This window comes from Chionomys nivalis, chromosome 7 (genome assembly GCF_950005125.1).
Source record: "Chionomys nivalis chromosome 7, mChiNiv1.1, whole genome shotgun sequence".
NCBI classification, from domain to species: domain Eukaryota; kingdom Metazoa; phylum Chordata; class Mammalia; order Rodentia; family Cricetidae; genus Chionomys; species Chionomys nivalis.
Genome location: NC_080092.1, coordinates 39115809 through 39140150, shown reverse-complemented (window position 1 = coordinate 39140150; position 24342 = coordinate 39115809). Strand labels below are relative to the sequence as shown.

The 24342-nt window shown below is 46.7% G+C and overlaps 2 protein-coding genes across 3 annotated transcripts in view; both read right to left on the bottom strand.

Annotated features, from left to right (window-relative positions):
* Positions 1–24342, bottom strand: part of Gria1 (glutamate ionotropic receptor AMPA type subunit 1) — a 319356-nt gene that overhangs the window by 69841 nt on the left and 225173 nt on the right. For both annotated transcript variants that reach the window (XM_057774070.1, XM_057774071.1), the window contains exon 11: positions 20464–20834. In XM_057774070.1, coding sequence (XP_057630053.1) covers positions 20464–20834 — 371 coding nt within the window. The remainder of the gene's footprint in view (positions 1–20463; positions 20835–24342) is intronic.
* LOC130878574 (low molecular weight phosphotyrosine protein phosphatase-like) lies at positions 11192–11779 on the bottom strand. Its single transcript, XM_057776602.1, has one exon. The coding sequence runs from the start codon at positions 11777–11779 to the stop codon at positions 11192–11194; it is 588 nt and encodes a 195-aa protein (XP_057632585.1).

Sequence of the window (24342 nt, the reverse complement as noted above, 5' to 3'; positions counted from 1 at the left end):
AGAATGCGTGCACATTCATGTCTGGAATGGAACATAGACATTCATTGTGATGTGTGCATGTAGATTAAAGGGCAACCTTGGGTGTTTTCCTTGTGTTGGCTAGTTTTATGGCAGCTTAACATATGAACTAGAGTTAATGAGAGGAGAAAACCTCAATTGAGGAAATGACTCCATAAGATAGGGCTGTAATGCATTTTCTTAATTAGTTATTGATGAGGGAGGTCCCAGCCCATTGTGGGTGGTTCTCTCCCTGTGCTGGAGGTCCTGGGTCCAATGGATTGGCCTAGAACCCATGGGAAGCAAGTTCGTAATCAGCACCCCTCTATGGTCTCTGCCCCCTGTCCTGACTTCCTTCGGTGATGGACATTGCTGTGGAAGTGTGAGCTGAGTAAACCCTTTCCTCCCCAATGTGTTTTTTGGACACAGAGTTTTAATTCCATGATAGAAACCCTAGGACAGTCTTCACCTTCCATTTTGCTCAAGGCAGTTGTATCTCTTGGCTGCTTGTTTGCTGTATATATTGAGCAGGCTTTCCTACAAGCTCTTGTAGCCTTTCCTTTCTACATCCCATCTCCCTACAGGAGAACAGGATTTCAGAGGCTCGTGCTGTACCTGTAGTTTTCGCATGGGTTCTGAGGACTCAGACTCAGGTTCTTATGCTTGCATAGCAAAATACTTTTACTCAGTGAACTGTCTCCCCAGCCCCAACTTTAGTTTCATAGGCAAGAGCTCACTGAACCCTGGATTGATTAGTTTCATAGGCAAGATCTCACTGAACCCCGGATTGGTCAGTTTGACTCAGCTGACTGGTCAGTGAGTTCTAGAGATCTGCCTATCTCTGCCCTCCCTGGCCCTGGAGATGCAGAGAGGACTCGCTGTGCCAGGCTTTTAGCTCCATGCTGAGGATCCAAGTTCAAGTCTTCAAGCTCACACAACAGGAACTTTGTCGGCTGAGCCACTTGCACGGCCCCTGAGCCGGGCTTGTATGAGTCTTATGTGTACTTATCTGTTTCTCTTACATCTTGGTAGGACTTATAAACCTAAGCGCAGCTGTGTCAGTGGGAGATGATGTGAAGCAAAATTCACCCCATGAAGATCTTCCCTTGCTCAGTGTGTTACCTCTTAAAGCCAGAGTTAAAGTTCATCAGATGGAAAATAAGCGAAGTTTAAAACAATACTATAAACACTGATGTAGGATCTGTACTAGGAAAACGCACAGATTCCGGGCTCAGTCCTTGGTTCAGTGGGTAAGGGAATGTCCTGCTCTTGCAGAGGACCTGAGTTTGGTTCCCAGCATCCTCATTTGGCAGCCTACAACTGTTTGTGACTCTAGGTCCAGCGGGTACCCTCTCATGGCCCCTGCTGATACCTGTATTCACGAGCATGTACAGACATATACACACAATCAAAAATAAAATAAAAACCTTTAAAAAATACAATTTTCCTTCATCCCTGTGGGATTTTTTGGGATACACTCTGCCCCGAGAGCTGCTGGTTCTCTGGAGAGGGAGCGTGGTGCTGCTTCTGTTATGTACCAAAGCAGTTCCTTATTTTCCCTCCAGGGTCATATAGGGAATGAGGAATGGCCTTCTAGCAATGACCATTTATCTTTTAGGGTCACCACAGACAGCATGAGGGGCCATGACATAGCTAAGGTATTCCCTGTGCCTTGATCTTATTTTAGCAAGCCTCTAGCTAGCATGGAAGCAGGAGCCTGGTATTTCTTGCTGTGTGTACACCTCATGGGTCCTCAGAGGGCAGGCTGGTGTAGGGCTGTGTGGCACTCTTTACCATCAACTCATTCCGACTGGAAAGCAGGCCTGGCTCAGGGTGGCCTGATATGGCTGTGTCTTCTGATAGCCGTCCTGGCCCATCTAGTTCCTGCACTCCACAGCTGTGGGTAACACGTGCCTTCTCTGCCAGCCCTCCTGCTTCAGTCCTCTGTTGTGAGTGAGCACACACAAGCCACTTCGCTCAGCCTGGCTAGCCGTCTTTGCTTCCCTGCTGCTGCCACCATGCAAGCACTAAACACAGAGACCCTTGGCATTAGGAGGAGGAGGACTCTGTGTGGTCTTTAAAGGAAAAGAACAGGGCAGTGGCTGGAGTGTGTGTGGGGCGGTGTAGGGCAGTTTGTAGAATCCTTGCCAAGCGTGCAGGAAACCCTGGATTCTTGCATAGACTGGGCATAGCGGTGCATGCCTGCAATCCCAGCACTCCCAAGGTAATTGCAGGAGAACCAGCGGGCTAAGGTCAACATGGGCTATGGGAGTTTGAGGTTACCCCAAATGCTGTCTCAAAAACAAAACAAAACAAGATGCAAAAGCTGTGACCTAACACTTTTCAACACTCAGGCTTGGTACAGGGTTTGCTGGAGCACTCTCTTCCCCTCCCCTCTCCCTTTCCCTCCCTCTTCTCCCCTTTCCTCCTTTCCTCTTCTCCATCCCTCCAGAGCTTGAAAGCTGTTCACATATAAGCATTAGAATAGTCTTTTACAGAATGCCCATTAGGGGAAAACTTGCTTCATTAAGGAGGGCCAGATTATAAAATGCTCAGCTAACTGACCGAGGCAGTGAGAGCCCTCTGGACCTTGGTTTTCCCAAAATCTAAAATGAGTTGATTACAAGAGAAACTGCATGGCTTTCAGAATGCTGTGTATAGATTCATAGATTCATTAAGGACGTAAATAATGGATTCATTAGCTTAATAATCACTGACCTCTATTGTGGACACAGTGATAAACACTGACAGTGTAGAATCTTAGTATTGACTATAAGTCTCATTAGCGTCTCTACCTGGGAAGAGAGAGGACACACACCTTCTGTGAGAGACTATTACACAACAGGCACAGGCTAAGTTCTGAAAATGCCCTGTCCCATCTAACCTTTAAAGCGCCCCCCCCACTTTCGCTATTTTATATTCAGCAGATTAAAACGGGCAAAAATGACCACAGGAGCCCCCTCATTTCGCATGTTTTGCCTACAGCATCCCAAACAAAAGCTGGCAGCTGAAGAATACCACTGGAACGGTTCCACTGGAAGGGTTATAACATGCTGTGTGCTTCATTGACTACAGAACCTGTCTCTATCAGTCTTGGGTGAAGAGAAAACTGGTCACACAGGGGCAAAAGTAGGGGCCCCAGAGAGACAGCAGGAATGGAGGAGAGCTTGATTCGGTAACATGGGGTCACTATGGGGGTGGGGAATGGATGAGTCGAGTCAGGCAGGCAAGGTGCACTGAGTCAGTTTCTGCCCAGGTGACAGAGGGGCCAAGAGCTTGGCCAGGTAGAGACAGGTACCAGGTCAGCCCAGAGAAGTCTTAGCAGGGAATAACCGGTGGTGGGGGAGGGGCAGGACAACAGCCAGGAAAATGAGGATGGTAAAAGAAGAGCAAATTCAGACCTGAAGCCCTGGTCTAATCATGGAGTGTGAGCTTCAGCTTCCGTTCGTTTCCATGTAAGAGAGATCCTGTGATGTCGGTATAGACTGATGCTCCTTTGTTAATCTAAGGAAATCGAGGCTAGGCTGTTGAGTTGCTTTAGAGCTTACTAAATGGTAGATCTATGATCAAACACAAATGTGTCTGAACTTGGGCTACCTGATCTGAACAGAGCCATCTCGCCATCTTTGCCCGCCTGGCCCTCCCTGCCTGCTCTCTGCTTGCTTGCCTGAGACTGTGTAATCCTGGGGCCAAGCAGATCACCAATTCTGCTCTCAGAATCACTCAGATGCACATTCCACCTTATTATTTACTATATATATTTGCTTGCATTGGGTCTTCTGCTTTGCAAACTCAGAGGCTGGCACACATGCTTCCTGCTTCTTCATATCTACCATGATGCCTGTAGTATGACTCTCAGCCCAGAGCTTATAAAACGCTACATGTCCTGCCCCTTATAGCACCATGAACAAGAGTCAAGAAACTGGAACTACTAAAGTGTGTAACAACGGACCATTGGACAAAGAAAATGTAGTGTGTATGTACAATGGAATACTGTTTCTGTCATTTTCCAAAGCCTGGAAGGAACTGGAGAGTCCTGACTTAAATGAAATAAGGCAAGAATGGGAAGATATTTGGAGTTTAAAGAATTGACTTTACATAAAGTGAGATCAGAGTAGTGGTTGCCAGAGGGCGGGGAGAGCAGAAGGGAGGGAGAGATGAGTAAATGATCAGTGGATAGCTAGACAGAAGCAAGATGCCCTGGCGTGTTGTTGACCTTAACAGCGTTCAGGGTGACATCATGCAGTGTGCACATTTCAAAGGCTAGGAGAAAACATCCTGAGTACCTTTACCTAAAGAACACAAGAAGTGTTCGAGGAGAGAGGCGCATTTAACTTGATTTACACATTATACAGTGTATATGTGTGTGAGAATATTACATGAGCTGAGTTTGTAGAGTAGTTGCCCAGCAGATGTGAGGTTCTGGGGTCAAGCCCCAGTGCCACAGGAAAGATTATGTGATACTCCATCAGTATGCCATTTCTATGTATTTCTTGTTTCTATTCATAAAAACACTGGTTTAATGGATCTTTACTTTTACCTGTGATAGACATTATATCAATAAATCATAACATACAAATTGTGTACATATTTTTATAATCAATACAAATATGCACACAGACACACACAGGTACACACACACACATACACACACACCTCAGAAAGACCACAGAATAAAATAAAGCCCGTTCTGTTTTTTTCTCTCCATTCCCAGAATGAGACTTTCAAGAAATAGAAGGCTGAGTGTTGGTGTCCCCACAGAAGGCATAGTGTCTTTCTGGCTGATGTCCCTCCTGCTGGCTTCTGAGTGGCTGTGATCAGCCCCTTCTGGGGTATCTGACAGGACTCGGGATCCCAGATGTCAGAATGGCTAATGATGCTCCATCCAGGATGGGCTGAACCTTACATAAATGAGAGTTGCTTCCTGATTTCCTGCTTTGTGATACTGAACAATTGGGGCTTTCTAAGGTGTCACTTAACGGCCTTATAGTATACCACAGGCACCCAGATATCATGATATGGCATGCATCATTTAACCGATAAGCTCTGAGGCTATGGAGGGGATAGGAATGCCTTGACAGGTTCTTTTGCTCAGCATACGCCACCTCGGTGCCTTTGCTCACAGACACCTGCCTAGAAGGTATGCCTCCTCTTCTTTGCTTTTGTAGAAACCTTACCTCATATTTCAAGGAACAGTCTCTAATTCCAGAAGCCTCTCCTCATCCCCAGAGAATGCTTCTCTTCTCAGAAAGCCTCTTGACCCAACTCAGTGGCCCTCAAGAGCTCAGCTCTCTTGTTGCTGAGTTCCAGAGAGACAGCACAAGGCTGTGTCAAGAGTCTATAATTTGTAACCATGTGCCCACTCTAATAACTGTGTGCTTTTCCACAGTCTAGGGACCGTCACTTTTCCTTTTGTGCTAGGTCTTTACTGATGGACGTGGGCTAGTTCTAGCTGTCAGACAACAGCGAGATAAGCATTCTTCTGTGTATATCTGATTATGTGCACACAAATCTTTCCATAGGACGTGTGTGTATATTCCAGATTATTTCCAACTCCTTAATTTTGAAGCCATTTCTAATGGTTTCCCATCCACCTCACATCTAAAGACTACAGCTCAAAGTATGTCCTCAGCAGCCCTTGGCTGGGACAGCAGGACCCTTCCTGTGCTGACAGTCACTTAATAGCTACATTAGAGAAGAGAAGTTGGTGTCTCTAAAATGGCTTCGTTTCTGCTCTGTCTCAACATCTCCCTCCCCCTATGGGTCCATGCTACCCTCATACTTGGTGGAGATGGAATATACTCCCCATCACCCCCTCCCCTCCCTAAGAAGAAAGTTTTTTAAACAACAGTAAATACATATAATAATATATGCATTATAAATACATATATTAATGGAATACCAAAACTAAAGCAAAGTGACTCCCCCACCTTGTTTGGAAAGGAGGGGGAGAAATCAGACTTCAGGAATGTTGTAGAAGGATGCTGTGGAAGAGCTGTTTTTCTTCCTTCCTTCCTTCCTTTCTTTCTTTCTTTCTTTCTTTCTTTCTTTCTTTCTTTCTTTCTTTCTTCCTTCCTTCCTTCCTTCCTTCCTTCCTTCCTTTCTTTCTTTTTTTTTTTTTTTGATTTTTCGAGACAGGGTTTCTCCTCCATAGCTTTTGGTTCCTGTCCTGGAACTAGCTCTTGTAGACCAGGCTAGCCTCAAACTCACAGAGATCCGCCTGTCTCTGCCTCCCGAGTGTTGGGATTAAAGGCGTGCGCCACCACCGCCCGGCAGCTGTTTTTCTTTTATAAATTCTAACAGTCTCTGGAATTCCTCAGTTATTGTTAGGAGGATTGCTGGGCTTAGAAGATGGCAGTAATTCAGATTCATCCTGGATGTGTCCCGCAGACGAAGGCTATGATCTTGGCCATCTACAACCAGAGTGGGCCAGGCAGAGAAGCCCATGCTGATAAGTGTGCTAGTCACTGTTTCCCTTGCTGGTATGTTCCCGTACCCGACAAAGAAACAAGAAAGGGTGAGTTTGTCTTACAGTGCGAGGGTACAGCCCATCACGGCGGGGAAGGCACAGGGCGGGTGCATAAGACAACCAGTCACATTGCCTCCGCTTCGGAAAGCAGAAGTAGAGAGGTGAATGCTGGTGCTTAGCTTGCTTTCTCCTTTTCATGGAGTCCAGGACCCCAGCTGTTGTAGGTTTCAATTACATTCATGTGTGATTTCTGGTCTCAGTGAACATAGTCTTGTCAATCCTTCACAGGCATGCCCAGTGACTAGATCCTATCAAGTTGAGAGTCAACAAGTAACAGAACCTGGTGCTCGCCAGTGTATCCAACACACCATAGATGCAAATGATGAAAACATGAAATGCAAGCAATGATCCAGTCCTGGGAAAGCTGCTGTGAAAGGCTTGCGCTCAACCAGCAAGCATGCTGGATGTTTGGAACCTGTAGCGCCTCTGCCTGGCTTTTTGTTTTCATTGAGAGAAGGTCTCAGTCTGCCACACACACTAACTTGGAACTCTCAATCCTCCCATCTCTGCTTGCCCAAGTCATGGGATTACAGGCACATATCACCATATCACCATGTCTTCCTCATGCATAGTTTCCTGTGAGCCACAGAGAAGAGGTGCCAGTCTCTGTTTCCTTAGGTCACGGAACTGGGTGACTAGAGTTCAGAGCTGAAGGGTGTAAGATGGAAGCAGAGAGGCTTCAGGTGACAATGGCAGACACAGCACATGCAGTATTTACTGTGTGTGAGTCTTGGCGGAGGAAGAACTTGGCCTCACCAGGAACTGTGTAATTTAGCCCTGCAACACTGTGCTGCTTGGCTTTGGTTCAACTTCGAAACAAGCTAGAGTCATCTGGGAAGAGGGGCTATCAATTAAGGAATTGCCCACAACAGTGTAGCCTGCATGCAAGTCTGTGGAGCATTTTCTCGATTAATGATTGATACCAGGGTTGGGGAAGCCTGCTGTGGACAGTGCCACCCGTGGCCGGTGGATTCGGGTATAAGAAAGCAAACTAAGAAAGTCATGGGGAGAAAGCCAGTGAGCAATACTCCTCCGTGATCTCTGCTTCAGTTCCTGCCCCGACTTCCCTCAGTGATGGACCATGATGTGGAAGGTAAGCTGGAATAAATTCTTTCATTCCCAGGTTGCTTTTGGTCAGCGTCTTATCACAGCAATGGAGAGGTAAGCTAGGGCAGCATCTCAATTAAGGTAGGTTTTATTATCTCTATTTTCTAGAGGGGGAAACCAAGGCACAGAGATTTATGTTTTAAGTGTACACAGCTAGTAAAGTGTAGAGCTGATATTAATGTCAATTGGTCCTAGTCTGAGGGTCGGGTTCACAGGTATCTGTGCAAAGCATAGGTTCAGAAGGGTATTTAAGGTCATAAGGGGGAAGGGACACACAGCATTATAAAGGGGAAGGTGAATAGGAAACCCAGCAGAGGTCCCTCACACCAAAGGTCCTTTAAGAGCACAGTGTCTGGGGCCCTTGGGAAGGGACATTTTGCTTGACTGGAGCCCTGCAGAAGCCAACACTCAGGAGGAGGCAAACTTTAGATGATAACTCAGACATGCTGGGACCATCAGGGGACTGTAAGACCCGTGGACTGACAGAGGTCTGAGGTAGTGTTCCTGAGTGTTCTGTTCCTAGTGCCTGTGACGGCACGGATCCTGCCTCTCCCTCTAGATGGGTCTCCCAGCTTGTCCCAGTTGTAACGGCTCTCCTCACTGGGTGGAACCTCTTCTGAGGTCACCAGGGTGTATATTTGCAGCCAGGATCTAGATGTGTGACTTCTGTGTCTGTGTCCTTGACACTCCCCATAATCTGCCTTATAACTGGGCTTCTTTTTTATTCACCTTCCACGTCTCTGAAGCAAAGCCGGGGAAGGCAGGCGAGGCAGAAACCATTCTTCTGCCACAGTTGGATGGTGGTGCCTAGCGCTGAAGCAGAGCGATCAGTACCCCCTTACAGGAAACTGAACCTGCCTTCACCATCCGGTCAGTCAGCTGTGTTCTAGTTTTTCTCTGTCTGGAATTCAGTACTTCTTTCAGCCAAAACGCTGGGCTTCTTGACCACAGATACTATATCTCCAGAGAAGGCTCACAAAGCAACAAAGGGTCAGGTCAGGTAAAATGTGGGCCCGGCAGACTCAGCCGCCCCCGGGTAGAGCCCAGGACACAGAGTGATGGGATTGGCTTTCTTTTAGTGCAGCCCTCATGCATAGCCTGATTTTTCCAACACATGAGAAAGAAAATAAAAACACAACAATCAGATTTTACACATAGAACCAAAAATGGAGCAGAGTTATTTTTTGAAAATACAAAAGCCCAATATTGCAAGTCTGTCTAAATGCACTAGCTACACAGCATGCAATCTATGCAAACACAACCCTTCTAGACCCACAAGCCCACTGTGGGCTCGGCTGAATTTGATCCATAGATTCCTACAGTGAAGAGCATCCAGGATGAAGCAGGAGCCACCCTCTGTTGCCGACACGTGCACCCACAGTTCACCACTGCAGAAGATAACTTGATTGACAAGTTGATTGGGCCAGGACACGTCTAGGGGACTCCTGAGGCACACCTTTGGGGGTGTCTGTGAGGGCATTTCCACAGAGTACTAACTGATGGGGACACCCAGCCTGGAAGGAGAGAGTCACAGGCTGCTCCCACCATCACGCCTTTGCCGTCCTGATGACTGGACACTCAGACTGTGAGCTCAGTGAAACCTGTCCTCCCTTAGGTTGCTTCTTGTGGGGCATTTGATCATAGAACGGGAAAAGCGAAGACTCCAAGCACACCTTCCATCCTGTGCTGTCGAACTTACTCTCTGATTGTCTTCATGATTATGGCCGAATTCTGTCCATCCCTGAAAGCCAGACTCCACCCCATGAAACCGCGCTGACGCTGTCGGGTGCCTTTCCATTGGGTTTGCTTCCCACCAGGAGCTCCAAGGGAGGGATGTTAGACCACCTTTTCAGTGATGTAGGCTGCAGCACCTGGCCACACCTGTCACACAGTAGGTGCTAAGGACACAGCCACTCTTGGAATAACTTTCAGAAAACAACCTGTTGTGATTCTGGTGTGGGATAAAAATTTCTCTCCTTCCATTCAACCATTCAAACTGTATGTTAACAATAAAATATGATGGCTCATTTCAAAGGTTCCTTGAGCCAGCTTAGAGCTAACTATGAATGAACAGAAAACCCCAGACTGCTGCTGCTGTAGCCTGCCTGCTAGTCTAATTCCCCAACTCAGATTCTGCCAAGCCATCCAATCCGCAAATGAGAAGCTTAGAGAAAATTACTAACATCTGATAAGCTTTAAAGTAAACAGGGTGTAAAATGCAGAGGAACACGGACATTGGGTTTGTTGAGAAGACAGAGCTACAGGGTGGCTAAGAGTGTGTCCTCCTGATCCCTCAGCCAATGAGATGTGTGGGAGGGGCGGGTTTCAGACTTTAAAACCTGCTCCCCTTCAGTGCTGTCTGCCTTTCTAGGCTTTGGGAAATTCTAAAAGGAACTACCTCATTCTTAACCCTCTAAGTCTCCAGTACTCTCATTGTGAAACGAGAATCTCTAGTATGAAGCGAGGGTCTTTGTTTCTCACACCTTAGACCTCCAGAGCTACCTAAAGGGAGACGCTTTGCCTCGCTCTTACTGAAGACTGAAGCTCCAGCTGCAGTGGGGAAATTGGGGTGACAGCAGAGACTTCTATCCAGAGCCCCGGCATCCATTTGAACATTTCCAGACCATTGTGAGAGCGTGTAAGGCATTGACTCTTCCTCCTCCTCCGAGTTTTCAGCAGGATGCTCTGTCTCTGGCTTTTTCATCCATCGGCAGCTTCAGATGAAGACATGAAGCAGCCCTTGGTTGGGGTCCCTCCACAACCCCCATGATGGGGGAGACCTCAAACAGTCCATGTATATATATTTTTTCTATTTCAGGTGGATTTGTTAACTTCCCAGTTTAACTCACGTTCTTTTCCAACATACAGCCGTGTGAATCTGAGGTCCCTGTCCTGCAATGCACTAGCATGACTTATGCTTGCTGGTAACTCTTTACAACGCTGATGAAAGAACACTACAGACAGACCACTATTTAAGCACACCGCCCCTTTGTATTAAGAAGCAAAGGGGCTCAAATAGGAACCACAAAACACTGGACAAAAACCAAGTAAGAGTAACCATGCTAATTTTCTACATCTGTTGCTCCCATCTTCACTGTATAGCCCAGGTTGGCCTGCTGGAATTGCAGGCCTGTATTATCACATCCAGTTTCTCTTCTCTTTCAGATATTTAAATGCCTTCAGTGTGTCTGAGTTTAAATTCTTCCAGTGTTAAATGGAAGGCTGAGATGGATGGAGTTGTTGTCACAGAGTCTAGGGTAGAGAGGTATAAGGCAAGCAAATGGCACCACTGGGTGCTGGCTGTGCACACACTTTAGTAAGACCAGACGACCCAGGCTGGCTGAGCTAAGACCCTGACCTGGACCTTGTAGGCCATTTTTACTTTATTGGGTTCTAGTTTGTTTTGTATTTCCTTGTTCCACTATTTTCTAATTAGGACAAGGTGAGAGGAAAGGTTCAATTAGTCTAAGACTACTTAGCCACACCTCACACTGTCTTACTCAAATATTATTACCCTCCTGAACATACACCTAATTTTGACCTACAAATGTTTTAAAGCTAAACAGCAAAGTCAGCTGAAAAGACAGGTGGGGCATGGGGCCAAGGACTGACACCACCTTTGGGCATGGTTCTGGTGAGTGAGTTGCTCAATGTTGGTGGGTAGGACCACCTAAGAGTCTTCTCCAGGAAAGCCTGGCAGCACCTGAGGCATGGCTGGTCCACCACTTCGAAGTCAGAGACATTGCCATAATAGGGATCTTCAACAATGAGTTGTTTTTGTGGATCATAGCTCCCAAGTAGCTCAATTTTAGCTTTGCAGTTTTTAACTTGATTACTTTTTCTATTCAAATCTCTCAGATTGCTTTCATCCATACGTAGTATATAATCGAATGTGGCAAAGTCTTCTCTTGTAATCTGCTGTGCAATGTGATTCATGGCAATGCCATGTTTTCTCACGCAGTTCTGCCCGCGATAGTCAGGGGTGTTTCCCACTTCATAGGTGGATGTAGTCGCACTGTCTATCCTCCAATTAACTGAAACATTCTCATCAGTTACCAGTTTCCTGAAAACTGCTTCTGTGTTGGTTGACCGGCAAATGTTACCGAGACACATGAACAACACTGACTTGGACCCAACCTCTGCCATCTTCCCGTACAGACCCTGGCGCCCCCAACAGTCCATGTATATACCACACTGGCCAAGAATTTACAATCACACATCCTGTGCCCGTCCTGCATGCTGGTGTTCCTCTCTGACGGTGAGAGGGAGGCCATGGAAGGGGGCTTTGCTCTTGGGAGTCACCTCACTTTGTGTGCTCTTCCTCACAGCCAGGAAAAGGTCAGGGCCTTTACCTTTCCTGGCTGCAGGTGAAGTTTGTGCATCTATGGCTGCATTTATCTGGCAGAGACAGACTCTGGGGTCTGAGTTTAGGCTGCTCTTTGGCACCATTTCTGGCTGCTTCACTGGCTTTGTTTCCTGAGTTCCTAAGCTCGTTCTTGCCGGACAGAATCTGGTTCTGAGGTTTTCTCTTTGGAAGGCAGAAAGAGGCTTATGAAATATCCAGAATACCCTGCCTGACTGTAGAACTTCTGGGTTCTGGGGGCTGGAGAGATGGTTCAGTGGTTAAGAGCACTGACTGCTCTTCCAGAGGTCATGAGTTCAATTCCCGGCAACCACATGGTGGCTCACAGCCATCTGTAATGAGATCTGGCGCCCTCTTCTGGCATGTGGGCATACATGGAGGCAGAATGTTGGATACATAATAAATAAATAAATCTTTAAAAAAAAAAGAACTTCTGGGTTCAGAGATCTGAGGACCTGCGTGTGGAGGAGCTGATCCCCTACTCCCAGTCCAGCGACCTACAGAGTGGACCACACATTTCTTCACTTCTGTCCGTGGAGCCTTGTGACAATGTCCCTTGCAGCATTTAACCTGGAGCTTTGGCAGGGCTTGTGGGTTCAACACGAGTCAGATCTTGATATCTCAGTCTGTTTCTATCAATGCCCCGCTTCCCTATCTGTCCCCATCACTCCAGTGACCTCAGGAGAAATAAGAGAAATGGGCTTGTAAGGTTCTGTCTGTCAGGGAAGGAGGGAGAGGAGGAACTGGAAAGGGGAGGTTTCTCTCATCTCTTCTTGCTGGTGGCAAACTGGTTGCTATGGAGTTAGCCTGGGAACACAGTGATCAGGCTGTCATTGGTTGTCTTTTTGGCTTTGCTCCTTGGCCACTCTGTTCCCATGGTGAGTCGTTTATAGGGCCACCAACAAGCAAATGAGCTGGAGGGAGGGAATGCATGGTACGGGGTTCTGGGACATCCCTGAAGTGCCATTACTCCGCCGCCTGCGACTTCTCACTGACTGTAATTATCTTCATCAGGTGGAGATAATTAGTGTCCATGCTGAGATGGTATATGATCAGAATAAAAGGGAGCATTGTGAGGGCTGAATGACAACTTCCCGTTTCCCTCCATCTCCCCAGGACCCTCCTGCCCACCCTCTTCTCTTTAGCTAAGCTTACTTGAACCCATGGGGTCCACGGGGGTGGGGAGGCTGAGAAGAGAGCTGCAGGCAGTGGAACCTGGGGTTCAGACTGCATATAAAGGGGCGGGGGAGGAATGCTGTATCACAGGCCATGGGCACTTCCTGTCTTAGTGGCATATCCTGTTGGATAACATACCATGCCAAAAGCAACTTCCAGGAGAGAAGGCTAGTTTGGATCACAGGTCTTGGGTGTGGTCCGTCATGCTGAGAAGGTGCAGCAGGGGGAGCCAGGTGGCTGCACTGAACTCAATCAGAAGACAGTGAGTGGTGGGTGCTGGTACTCAGCTCACGTTCTTTTTATTCAGTCCAGGATTCCAGCTCAGGGAATGGTGCTACTCACAGTGAGTCACAGGGTCTTCCCACCTCTATTAATCAAGACAAGCCTCACAGGCACGGCCAGGGGCCATCTCCCAAGTCATTCTAGAATTGATCATGTTGGAAATGGAGATAAACCCTTACACTGCCTTAGAGGAAAAGCAAACATACAAACCAAACCCACCAAGACCTCCCTCCTTCTCGGACTTCAGAGTGCCTCCCTGTGACAGTGGGGAAGGGAGAGCCCTAAGAACCTATTTGGGGCTGACTGTCTTGAGCCGGCCTTCCACAGTCTCTAAACACCCTTTCCTTCTGGTGTTCGTCAGCGCATCCTCCGTCTTCCTGGCTTCACGTATCCACTCCATCATCAACTCCTGTCAACCCTGGGCAGTCTGCATCCATGTTCACGGCCCTTATAATTTTTATCACCATCATTTCCTCTGGACAGCTGGGAAAGCCTCTGGTCTGGTCCTTCTGTGTCTGCCTTAGACTCCTCTCTGCCCCAGTTCATTTCCTTCATAGCTCCCCAGATGGTATTTAAGTATGCAAATCAACCTTTCTCTTGCTTAATGCCCCCTAACGGGCTGGCTATCAATTGATCTAGAGTAACACCCACATCGATGTCATGGCCACGGGTCCTCTGCCATCTGGTCTTGGCCCACCTCTTCAGTGCTGTCTCTCACCCCTGTTCTCTTCATTTACCATAAGCCAGAGGCACAAGCTGTTCCCCGAGACCTTGGGAGCCCTAAGGCGGGAAGCCTTTCTCCGGCAGCCTGTGTGCCTGTGTGCCTGTGTTTGCACTTGGTTATCGTGTCTCTCAGCTCTGGGCAGGCCGGAGCCTGCTTACTGAGCAGGTCCTCAGAGAAACAGTCTCCAGACACTTTAATTCCCTGTCCCTTAGCCCTTACTTTAACAAGCTTATTATTGTTGTTGTGTGTGGTGTGTACCTTTGTGTGTGTACATGTACGACTGTGTGGACTATGCCTGAGTGTATATGTACATGTATGTATCTGTGGTATATGCCTCATTGTGCATTATGTGTGTATATGCATGTGTGTGGTATATGCCTAGTGTGTATTTGTGTGAGGTATGTACTTTTGTGTACATGTCTGTTTCTCTGTGTGTATGCATGTGTACATGCATGTGTATGTGTGCATGCATTTGTGTGGGCGATGTATGTCTGTATGTGTGCATGCCAGTGTTTGTGCACGTATGTGTGTGTGGTGTATGCCTGAGAGTGCATGCATCTGTGTGTGTATGTGCTTCAAGGTGTTTATGCCTGTGCGTACATGCCTGTGTGTGTGTCTGTGTGTGCATGCGTGTGTGTAAATGCAGGTAGATTTATGTAGTAAATGCCTGTGTGTGAACATGCATGTGTATATGTTTGTGGGGGCATGTGTCTTGTGTGTGTGTGTGTGGTGTGTGCCTCTCTGTGTGTGCACATGTTGATGACAGTCTGCTTGAAAGTATGTGTGTGAGTGCAGGGGTTGACATCAGGTGTTTTCTTCAATGACGTTTCTACCTTATGTTTTGAGACAGGGTCTCTCAATGAACCTGGGGCTCACTGTTTCAGCTAGACTGGCTGGCCAGAAATCCGCAAGGATCTGCCCCTATTTCAGGGCTGCAGGCTTGGGTTGTTTTGCCTGGCTTTTTTCAGTGTTGATGATGAGAATCTGAACTTAGGTCCTCATGCTTGGGCAGCAGGCACGTTACTCACTGAGCCATCTCCCTATCCCCTGCTTTGTGTTTTTGAGACAAGGTCTAATTCTACAGCCCTGTCTGACCTGGAAGCTCATGATGTAGCCCAGGATGGCCTCAGTGTTCCGACTGCTGAGAATACAGGTATGTGTCACTATGCACAGTTAATAGGAGACTCATTTTGTTTATGAGACATCCAAGGTGTGTGCATGTGTGTGTACATGCATGTGTGTGTGATGTAACCACCGTCCTTGCTTAATGCATGCCTTACACCATGAGACTACCCGTTCCTGGAAGCCAGGGCTCCTAACCACAAGCTCCATCATCACTGTGACTTCATGTCTTCAGTCTGTCAGATAAATGGATGCTGCAGCCTGCAAATAGGGGTGAAAGATGCACGAAGGAGAGTGGGAAGAACTAAAAATAAATCTTGTCTATGATGATTTATTTTTTCTTCAATATATTCTCTCTCAAAATGTTCTATATGGAAAAAGAAATCTAAAATATCTATTAGAACAGATCTTAGGTGCAGACCACATCAGTCAGAAGAACAGGTGAGTGACCTGCATGTCTGCTGAACTGCTGTCCCACTCCCTAGATTCCATTCCTAAAGACCCATTTCACTGCCCCACACCTCCATCCTGCCCCACTGCCCTTCCCTCCCACTGCTATGCCCCCAGCCCCAACTCAGGAAGACAGCTGCTGCCCAGGACCAGGCCACGCCAATCAGAAGAACTGGTGCAGGCCATGACAGTTTGAAGAACAGGTGCAGGCCAAGCAAACTGGAAGACCAGATAGGCAAACTCAGGCAGAGACCCAGTGCTGGACCTGAGACTACACCTGCCATCAGGACCAGAGACAGACAGCCCACCAGAGGACCACCTCCACTCACTCAGTTACCCCATCCCCACTCCTCTCCTCATCACCTTATCCCACTCACCAACTTGGATAGAGGCTGCCTGCTGCAGCAAAAGCCAAGTTAGCCACCAGAAGTCCAACCCCCAGCTTGGACAGAGACTCCCTACTGAATCAGAGATCATGCCAGCTGCCAAAAATCCAGGTCACAGAGAGCAGAAGACCAAAAAGGAAACAGAAACCAAGGAACAAAATACCCATTCAACAAAGACAAATTCAGAAATCAGCACCTAGATCTATAATCATCCCAAACTTAGATGCCTAAACAACAGTGTAAGAACAAAATCGACAAAGCCAGGGCAATATGGCACCACCAGAGCCCAGCTATCCTACAACAGCAAGACCTGAATATTCCAATACAGCTGAAGGGCAAGAAAATGACCTTAAAAACCAACTTTATGAAGATGATGGATGTCCTTAAAGAGGAAATGAGAAAATTCTTTAAAGAAATTGAGAAAAAGACGAACAAAAAATGGAGGAAATAAAATACTCTCTTAAAGAATGCCAAGAAGGCCAAGGGGGAACAACAACATCAACAATAAGATAACAGGTAAAGGAAGCTGATCAAGACTTGAAAAAAATGGAAATAGAAGCAATAAAGGAAACACAAACTGAGGGGATTCTGGAAACGGAAAGTCTAGGTAAGTGAACAGTAGCTACAGATGCAAGCATCACCAACAGAACACAAGAAATGGAAGAGAGAATCTCGGGCAGTGAAGATACAGTAGAAGAAATAGAGTCATTGGTCAAAGAAAATGTTAAATCTAAAAAATCCCTAACGTGAAATATCCAGGAAATCTGGGATAGTGTGAAAATACCAAACCTAAGAATAATAGGATTAGAAGGAGAGAAAAATCCCAGTGAAAAACCCAGAAAGCATATTTAACAAAATCATAGAAGATGAATTTCCTAACCTAAAGAAGGACATGCCTATAAAGGCACAAGAAACTTACAGAACATCAAATAAGTTGGACCAGAAAAGAAATTCTCTTTGCCACATAATAATCAAACCACTCAATGTACAGAACAATCAAAGACTATTAAAAGCTGCGAAGGAAAAAGGGCCAAGTGACATGTAAAGGCAGACCTATTAGAATTATACCTGACTCTATAAGTCAGAAGGCCAGGACAGATTGACTTGCAGACTATAAGAGATCACAAATACCAGCCCAGACTGCTAAACTAAGCAAAATTTTCAATCACCATATATGGAGAAAACAAGATATTTCATGACAAAGTCAAATGTAAACAATATCTATTCACAAATCCAGCCCTACAGAAGGCACTAGGAGGAAAGCTCCAACCCAAGGAGGTTAACTACACCCAGAAAAACACAGGCAATAAATAATTGCACACCAGCAAAAAAAATTATACACACATACACACACACCCATTACTACCACCACCATCACCAATATAACAAGTATTAACAAACATTGATCACTGATATCTCTCAATATCAATGGATTTAATTCCCCAGTAAAAAGACACAGGCTAACAGAATGTATGTGAAAACAGGATTTAGCCTTCTTCTGCATATAAGAAACATCAAAGATAGACATTACTTCAGAGTAAAGGGTTGGAAAAAGATTTTCCAAGCAAATGGACCTTAGAATTAAGCAGGTGTAGCTATTTTAATATCTATTAAAATAGACTTCAAACCAAAATTAATCAAAGTAGATGGAGAAGGACATTTCATACTCATCAAAGGAAAAATTCGCCACGATGACATTTCAATTTTTAACATCTATGTCCAAAATGCAAGGGTACCCACATATGTAAAAGAAAGGTTCTAAATCACGTATTGAACCCTACACATTAATAGTAGGAGACTTCAACACCCCACTCTCGCCAAAGGTCAGGTCATCCAGAGAAAAACTAAACAGAGAAATAATGGAGCAAACAGATGTTATGAATCAAATGGACCTAGCAGATATCTACAGAACATTTTATCCAAACACAAAAGAATATACCTTCTTCTCAGAACTTCATGGACCATTCTCCAAACCTGATCACATACTCAGTCACAAAGCAAGCCTCAACATATACAAGAGAATTGATGTAACTTCCTGTATCCCACCAATCACCATGGATTAAGGCTGGATTTCAAGAACAGCAGAACAACAGAAAGCCTACAAACTCATGGAAGCCAAATAACTTCCCACTGAACAACTGCTGCATCAAGGCGGAAATGAAGAAAGAAATTAAAGACTTCCTGGAATTTAACGAAAATGCACAACATACCCAAACTTATGGGACACAGTGATAGCAGTTCTAAGAGGAAAGTTCACAGCACCAAGTGCCCTCATGAAGAAGACATTCCAGTGGGTCCCTCAGAAGCCACGAGAATACAGTCTGTACATCCTGTGGTTCATAGATCACAGATACTCTGAGGGGTTGCCAAAGTCATGGGAGTGAAGCTGGTCAGGAGGGGCTGTGGGCAGCTGGTGAATGCATATGTCACTGTCATTCTGTTTGGGACAACTACTGCCAAACTTATATAGATTAAACAAAGCTGTGCCTGACAGAGGATCCAGTTTGTAAAATATGCACACGAGACCCTGGAAAGATGTGAAAACACTGGCAGCTGGACCACAAGGCTACCAGTGAGTGGCAAGTGTCTGCCTCTAATGGAAGTGACAGTAGAGCAAGCTCACACTGTGCGCATGTTCCCGTGTTTGTACATTATGCCGAAGCATCCAGAGCTATCTCTTCTCACTGTTTATCCAGTGGCTGGATTTATCTTTGAGCAAGCTCTTCCCCTGCTTGGTTTCTTCTATCTTCGCCTTGTGTTTGCCAGTATTGGCTGAGTATCCAGTCTCACACCTTCTCGCCCACGTCACCCCACCCCCTCCAACTGTCTTCTTATTTAAAGAAAAACAAGATTAAAACGGTGAACCGTGAGGCTTTCCAAATTATAAGTCAGACAAAGTGAGTTCTGGGGAAGGCTGGTTAGGAAGCCATTAGGAACATCAGTGCTCATTAACACTCAAATGCAAATTATAGATGGAGGTAAATATGCCTCTAGACACTTCCGCGAGAGCTGAAATTTATGCGCTAATACTTCAGTAGATCCCTGGAGGCCAAAGTCCAAGCCATGCTTCTTTGACTGATATTGAGATGTGGTCATCTACAACGGAGTGACAGACACAAGGGAGCTCACGGGAATAGGCCATGGGAGTAGACCACACAGCAATGTTGCCTTTCTCACCAGGTCAGCTGGAGGGGAGTGGCGCAAACATTCTAGAATGTAGCCAAAGTAACACTACACATCCAAACAAGACGTCAGTGAACCTGGGTGTTGACCGCAGTTGGTAGTTCTCAAACTGTGTCTTTCTCCCCTTTCCTTTATATACTTCTTCATGGCTTCAAAAGTACTTTTCCTAAAATAAACTGTATGGGCAAGTCTAAAACACAAAACAGTCAAAAGTGGGGGCACTGGGGTTCTGAATATATGAACCATAAGGAGCAAGTTTATAGTGCTGCTGGAATCAGAATTCTCCTCAAAAGCAGAACCAGAAAGAGAAGAGTTCTTCCCCATTGAGAAAAGAAAGCCAGGGACAGAGGTGGCATGTGCTGGACCCAGTGCTCCATTATGCAGGGACAGTGCTCAGCTCTGTCACCAGGGCAGCATGGCCTTGGCAACTTTGTGAAAGGAGGGTCCTGGGAGTTCTGATCTGCTTCTGTGTGTGTTCAGTTAGAGGGTGTCTCCCTGCTAGGACCGTGGTAGGTGCTCAGGGAACGTTGGTTGTACCAAACCGTCCTCCAGTCTTCCTCTGTACTTGTCATCTACAGATCATCAGTCACAATGCCTATGCATCTAGACAGCACACCACCCAGTCAGCAGACAGCAGGACTAACCATAGAAACATCCAGAATAGCCCACAACAAGCAACTGACCAACAGTTGACCAAAACAATAGTAGAAACTTAGATGCAATGAAATCTAGAAAGAATCCTCATTGTGTGTGTGTGTGTGTGTGTGTGTGTATGTGTGTGATGTGCACATGTATGTGGAGGAAAAAGGTCAATTCAGTGCCATTCCTCCTCAGGAACCACCAACCTTCTGAGTCAAGAACTCTCAGGGGGACGGGAGACTCACTGATCCTGGCTGGCCAGCCAGTAAGCCCTGTGATCCGTCTTCTCTGCCTCCCCAGTCCTGTGATTACAAGTGAATACTATCACTGTCAGCTTTTTAACATGGGCTCTAGGAATCAAACTCAGATCCTCATATTTGCACAGCAAACACTTTGCCAACCGACTACTTCCCCCGGCCTCATTCCCACTTCTTGGATTTCTAATAGTTTTTCATCTCAAGAACATTATAACATTAAGTAAAGATGCTAAAAAGAGCCAACTGACCTGGGAGAAATGTCACATCCTTGCTGCATGAAGGCTCCCAGAGAGAACCAGAGGCTGTTGAATATGCCGAACTCATTTGACTGGTCACTGGTGGTCTGGTCTCGTCCCTCTTCAAACTCTTCGCTGTGCCATTCGTAGGGGCTGAACCGGCTGACCAGGAAGAGGACGACACTCACTCCGATGTAGGCAAACACAATACACATCCAGATCTCATAGGCCAGAGGGTCAAGAAAGGAGAAGACACCCGGCTTGGACTTCTGTGGCTTCTTAATCATGATGGAGATTCCCAAACTCATGAATGGCTTGGAGAAGTCAATGACCTCCTCCCGGACCAAGGTGATGGTCAAGGGGGCCACTGCGACATCTGCTCTCTGAAAGGATCAAATCAAATCAGGTTCAGTGGAGCTCAGCAGTTCTTTCTCTTGTTTCTGTCTTCCGTGTGTGTGTGTGTGTGTGTGTGTGTGTGTGTAATTGCTTTCCACCTTGTTTGGGAAGACAGTGTTTCTCACTAAACCTGGACCTCACTGATTGGTTAGATTGGCTGGCCAGTTGAGCCACTGATGTTCTCTGGCTTTGCACCTCCCCCCAGTGCTGGGATTACAGGCATGCATACAGCACTAGGATTTTTACATGGATGCTGGGAATCCACACTCAGGTCCTCATGCTTGTTTAGCAAGTGCTTAGTGAATATATTTTATCTTAAATGATGTAGAAATGGCATAGGACCTTGTTAAGTCCAACGGCTCGGACACTGGAAAGTATTTCTGAAAAATGGACCACAGCTTGCTACTTGACAGAGGAGTTCATTCCACTATCTGACAGCTCCACCTGCCATCCTCATTCCAGAAAAAAAGGGGCTGCAGCTTGTGTTTATCCAGTGGCCAGGCTTCCTTCTTGTGTTCTGAGACCCATCCAGGCCGGGTACCTGGGCTGGTTACCTCGGGAAGTAGATACAACCCTTCCTCATCATACCCTACTCCCAGGCCTGAAAGAGTTACTTGGGGATGCCCGAGACCCATGGGGCTCAGTGAGAATTTACCCTGAGAGCTGGAGTCTGCGCTGAGTTGCACAAAGTATGACCCCAGGGGCTACCGTTTGGGTCCCTCAATTCAGGGCTTACACTGGGCTTCTTGGAAATGTGTCAATACATCCCGCTATCTCCAGAAACACATGGCAGTTGTTTTGTTTGCTTAAGCCAGTTTGCATCGGATTTCTTTTACCCATAACCAAGATTATCCTGGCTAAACGAGAGGGTGACGGCAAAGTGAACCCGATAAACATTTATGGAACGATTGTGTGTAAGCTGTTGGATGGAAGCTGGAGTTAAACCATGGTCCCCCACATTCAAGGATTAGAAGCTTGTGGAAGAGATTCTCTCTCTCTCTCTCTCTCTCTCTCTCTCTCTCTCTCTCTCTCTCTCTCTCTTTCTCTCTCTCTCTCTCACACACACACACGCACACATATATACAGGGCACGCTTATCAAGTCTCCAAGGTAGACGGGACACTGCAGGAGAAGGGGAGGGGTCTATCAAGCAGGGAACCCAGGGATTGTAGCATGCAAGAAGTGACATGTTAATGTGGCATTGCAGAAAAGATGGAATTGGCCTGATGCTCTAGTAGGGAGCAGTATTCCAAGAGGAAGGAACCATGTGAGGAAGGGCCTGGTAGTGACAAAATCCAGGAAGATTGCTAGAAGCTACAAAAGTGTTGAGGGTTTGAATGTTAAACCTAGCCTGTTGGAAAGCAGGGAGGAGTGCAAGGCTTGCTGATCTGTCCCTGGGCAGTGCTGAGACACACCAGACAGCTAGAGTATAGCAAAAGGGGTAAGAACCACAGAAGATCATCTCGGTGAGACAATTTGAGAGCTGGGCTCTGTGGGTCAGCACTCCCTCCACAGGCCTGCAGCAAATACTCCCCATCCTCTCAGGGAGCTAATCTCAGAGGAGTCAAGGGGTTTACAGGAGCCTTGCAGCTCAGAGAATGGCAGGGTTGGAACTCAACCCCAGGAGTCTGTCTGCAGGTTTTACTCTTTCTGCTCTCGTTGTGGACAGACAAGGAGATGGTCCCAAATGTGCATCCAGGAGCCACAGACTCATCTGCAGCATGTGACCTCCCCTCACTGAGAATGCCTCTGGCTCATTTCTCAGTTCCGCTTAGCTTCACAGCCTAGGGTTTGGATGGAATGATGTCTACTGATGCGGATGTCCTAGTGGGGGAACAGAAGATAGAACTTTGGGTTGTGACCACTGTTATTGGCCGTGTATCCTTCGACAAATCAGCTAAGCCCTCAGAGCCTCTGTTTCCTCCGCTACAAAGTGCAGAAATGATATTCTCCACCTTACGGAGCTGAGGTGAGGACGTGAAAGATGAGCGCAGCACTAAGCATGGCAGGGGGAGTCTGAGAGGGTGTGTACTAGTTACTACTGCGGACAAGAGCCAGGGAGAGAGCAGACACTCTCAGACTCCTAGTGGCCGCTGCTTTCACAGAGCAGGAAGCTTGGTGTCCTGTAAGTTAGTTTTTTCTTTCTTTCTTTTTTCTTTTTAGCCCCACTGGTGGTTTGTGGTTGATAGATATTTCCCTAACATCCCTCATTTCTCTCAGGGGAACGAATCGGGAAAGATGAACTCAAGATAAAGGTGAATCGTTTTATGCTCAACATGACTTCCCTGGGAATCAGTTTTCCCTGGCAGAGGGACAGGTCTAATGAAGAGGGCAGAAGACCTTAGGCTTAAAATGAAGCCTATGACAATGACTCCAGGTCTCTGGAAGGTGGATGAGCTACTCCACTAGTTGCTGGCACTAGGGTTGTGCCCTTGGGATGGTCGCATATTGCTTTGCCCAGACCATGGTCTTTTTGACAAAGAGAACTGCCATACAGGAGGTGAAGGCGAAGATGAACATTGGCGAAGGTGAGAAGTTCACAGCAATTGCCATGGCAATGACCTTAAGAGCGCAGAGGAAGTTTCCATGGAAACCAGCCTCCAGATGCAGCAGGGCCCATCCAGGTCTCTGCTTCATTGACAGAGTTTCCAAAGTGAGAGACATCAAGGGAAGAAGAAAGGGAGATGCAGACGGCTTTTCCCAACCCAGTCTCTACCTTCACAAGTGGCCTTGAAAGCCACTTTTCTTTAGAATACCTTCTTTGTGGCATCTTTTCCTCTTTTGGCCAGGTATATACTTCACAGCCATCATGAATCCTCCTGCCCTGACGTGAGACTGTGAGACTCACAATCCTCTAAAGTGACCAATTCCATCTGACCATCACCTGAGTCAACCCGAGGCTCAGCATGAGTTTCAGCTCAAAGACGCAGCTGGCATTTTCCGGTCCTCTAAAGGAAACCTCCATGGTCCCTTTCTTGCACTGTACGGGAACTGACTTTTGCTATTTAGCTGTTTTCTCTAAGATAAATTCTCTAGCCCAGGCTGGCCTCAAACTCATCCAGGAAGAGGCCGGACTTCAGAACTTTATGTGCCCACTTCTGGAAGGCCCGCGTTACAGATGTGTATCACCATGCCGAGCGTATGCAGTGCTGTGCACTGAACTCAGGGCCTCGTGCATGCTAGACAGGGACTCTGTCAACTGAACCACAGTCTCTGCCCTTCTATTGCCCTTGCTGCTCTACTTGAGAGCTGCCATCATCTTCTGGTGCTGACTGAGGCAGCCCACACTCTTGCCTTGTCATCTGTGACTCAAAACTTTCTGTGAGTAATCCCACCCAGAGAGGTCAACCCAGGGTTTTCCTGACCTCACCCAATTCGCCACTCCTACCATCCTGTCATTTATACCTAGGAACTCCCAGGCTGCCCAGCTCTCTGTATCTATGTCAATATAACTGTTTTCCAAGTTGTTCACACCCAGAAGGGTTAGAAATCTCCG

Excerpts from the sequence above, each read along its gene's own strand:
- LOC130878574 (XM_057776602.1), bottom strand. The coding sequence starts at position 11,779 with ATGGCAGAGGTTGGGTCCAAGTCAGTGTTGTTCATGTGTCTCGGTAAC.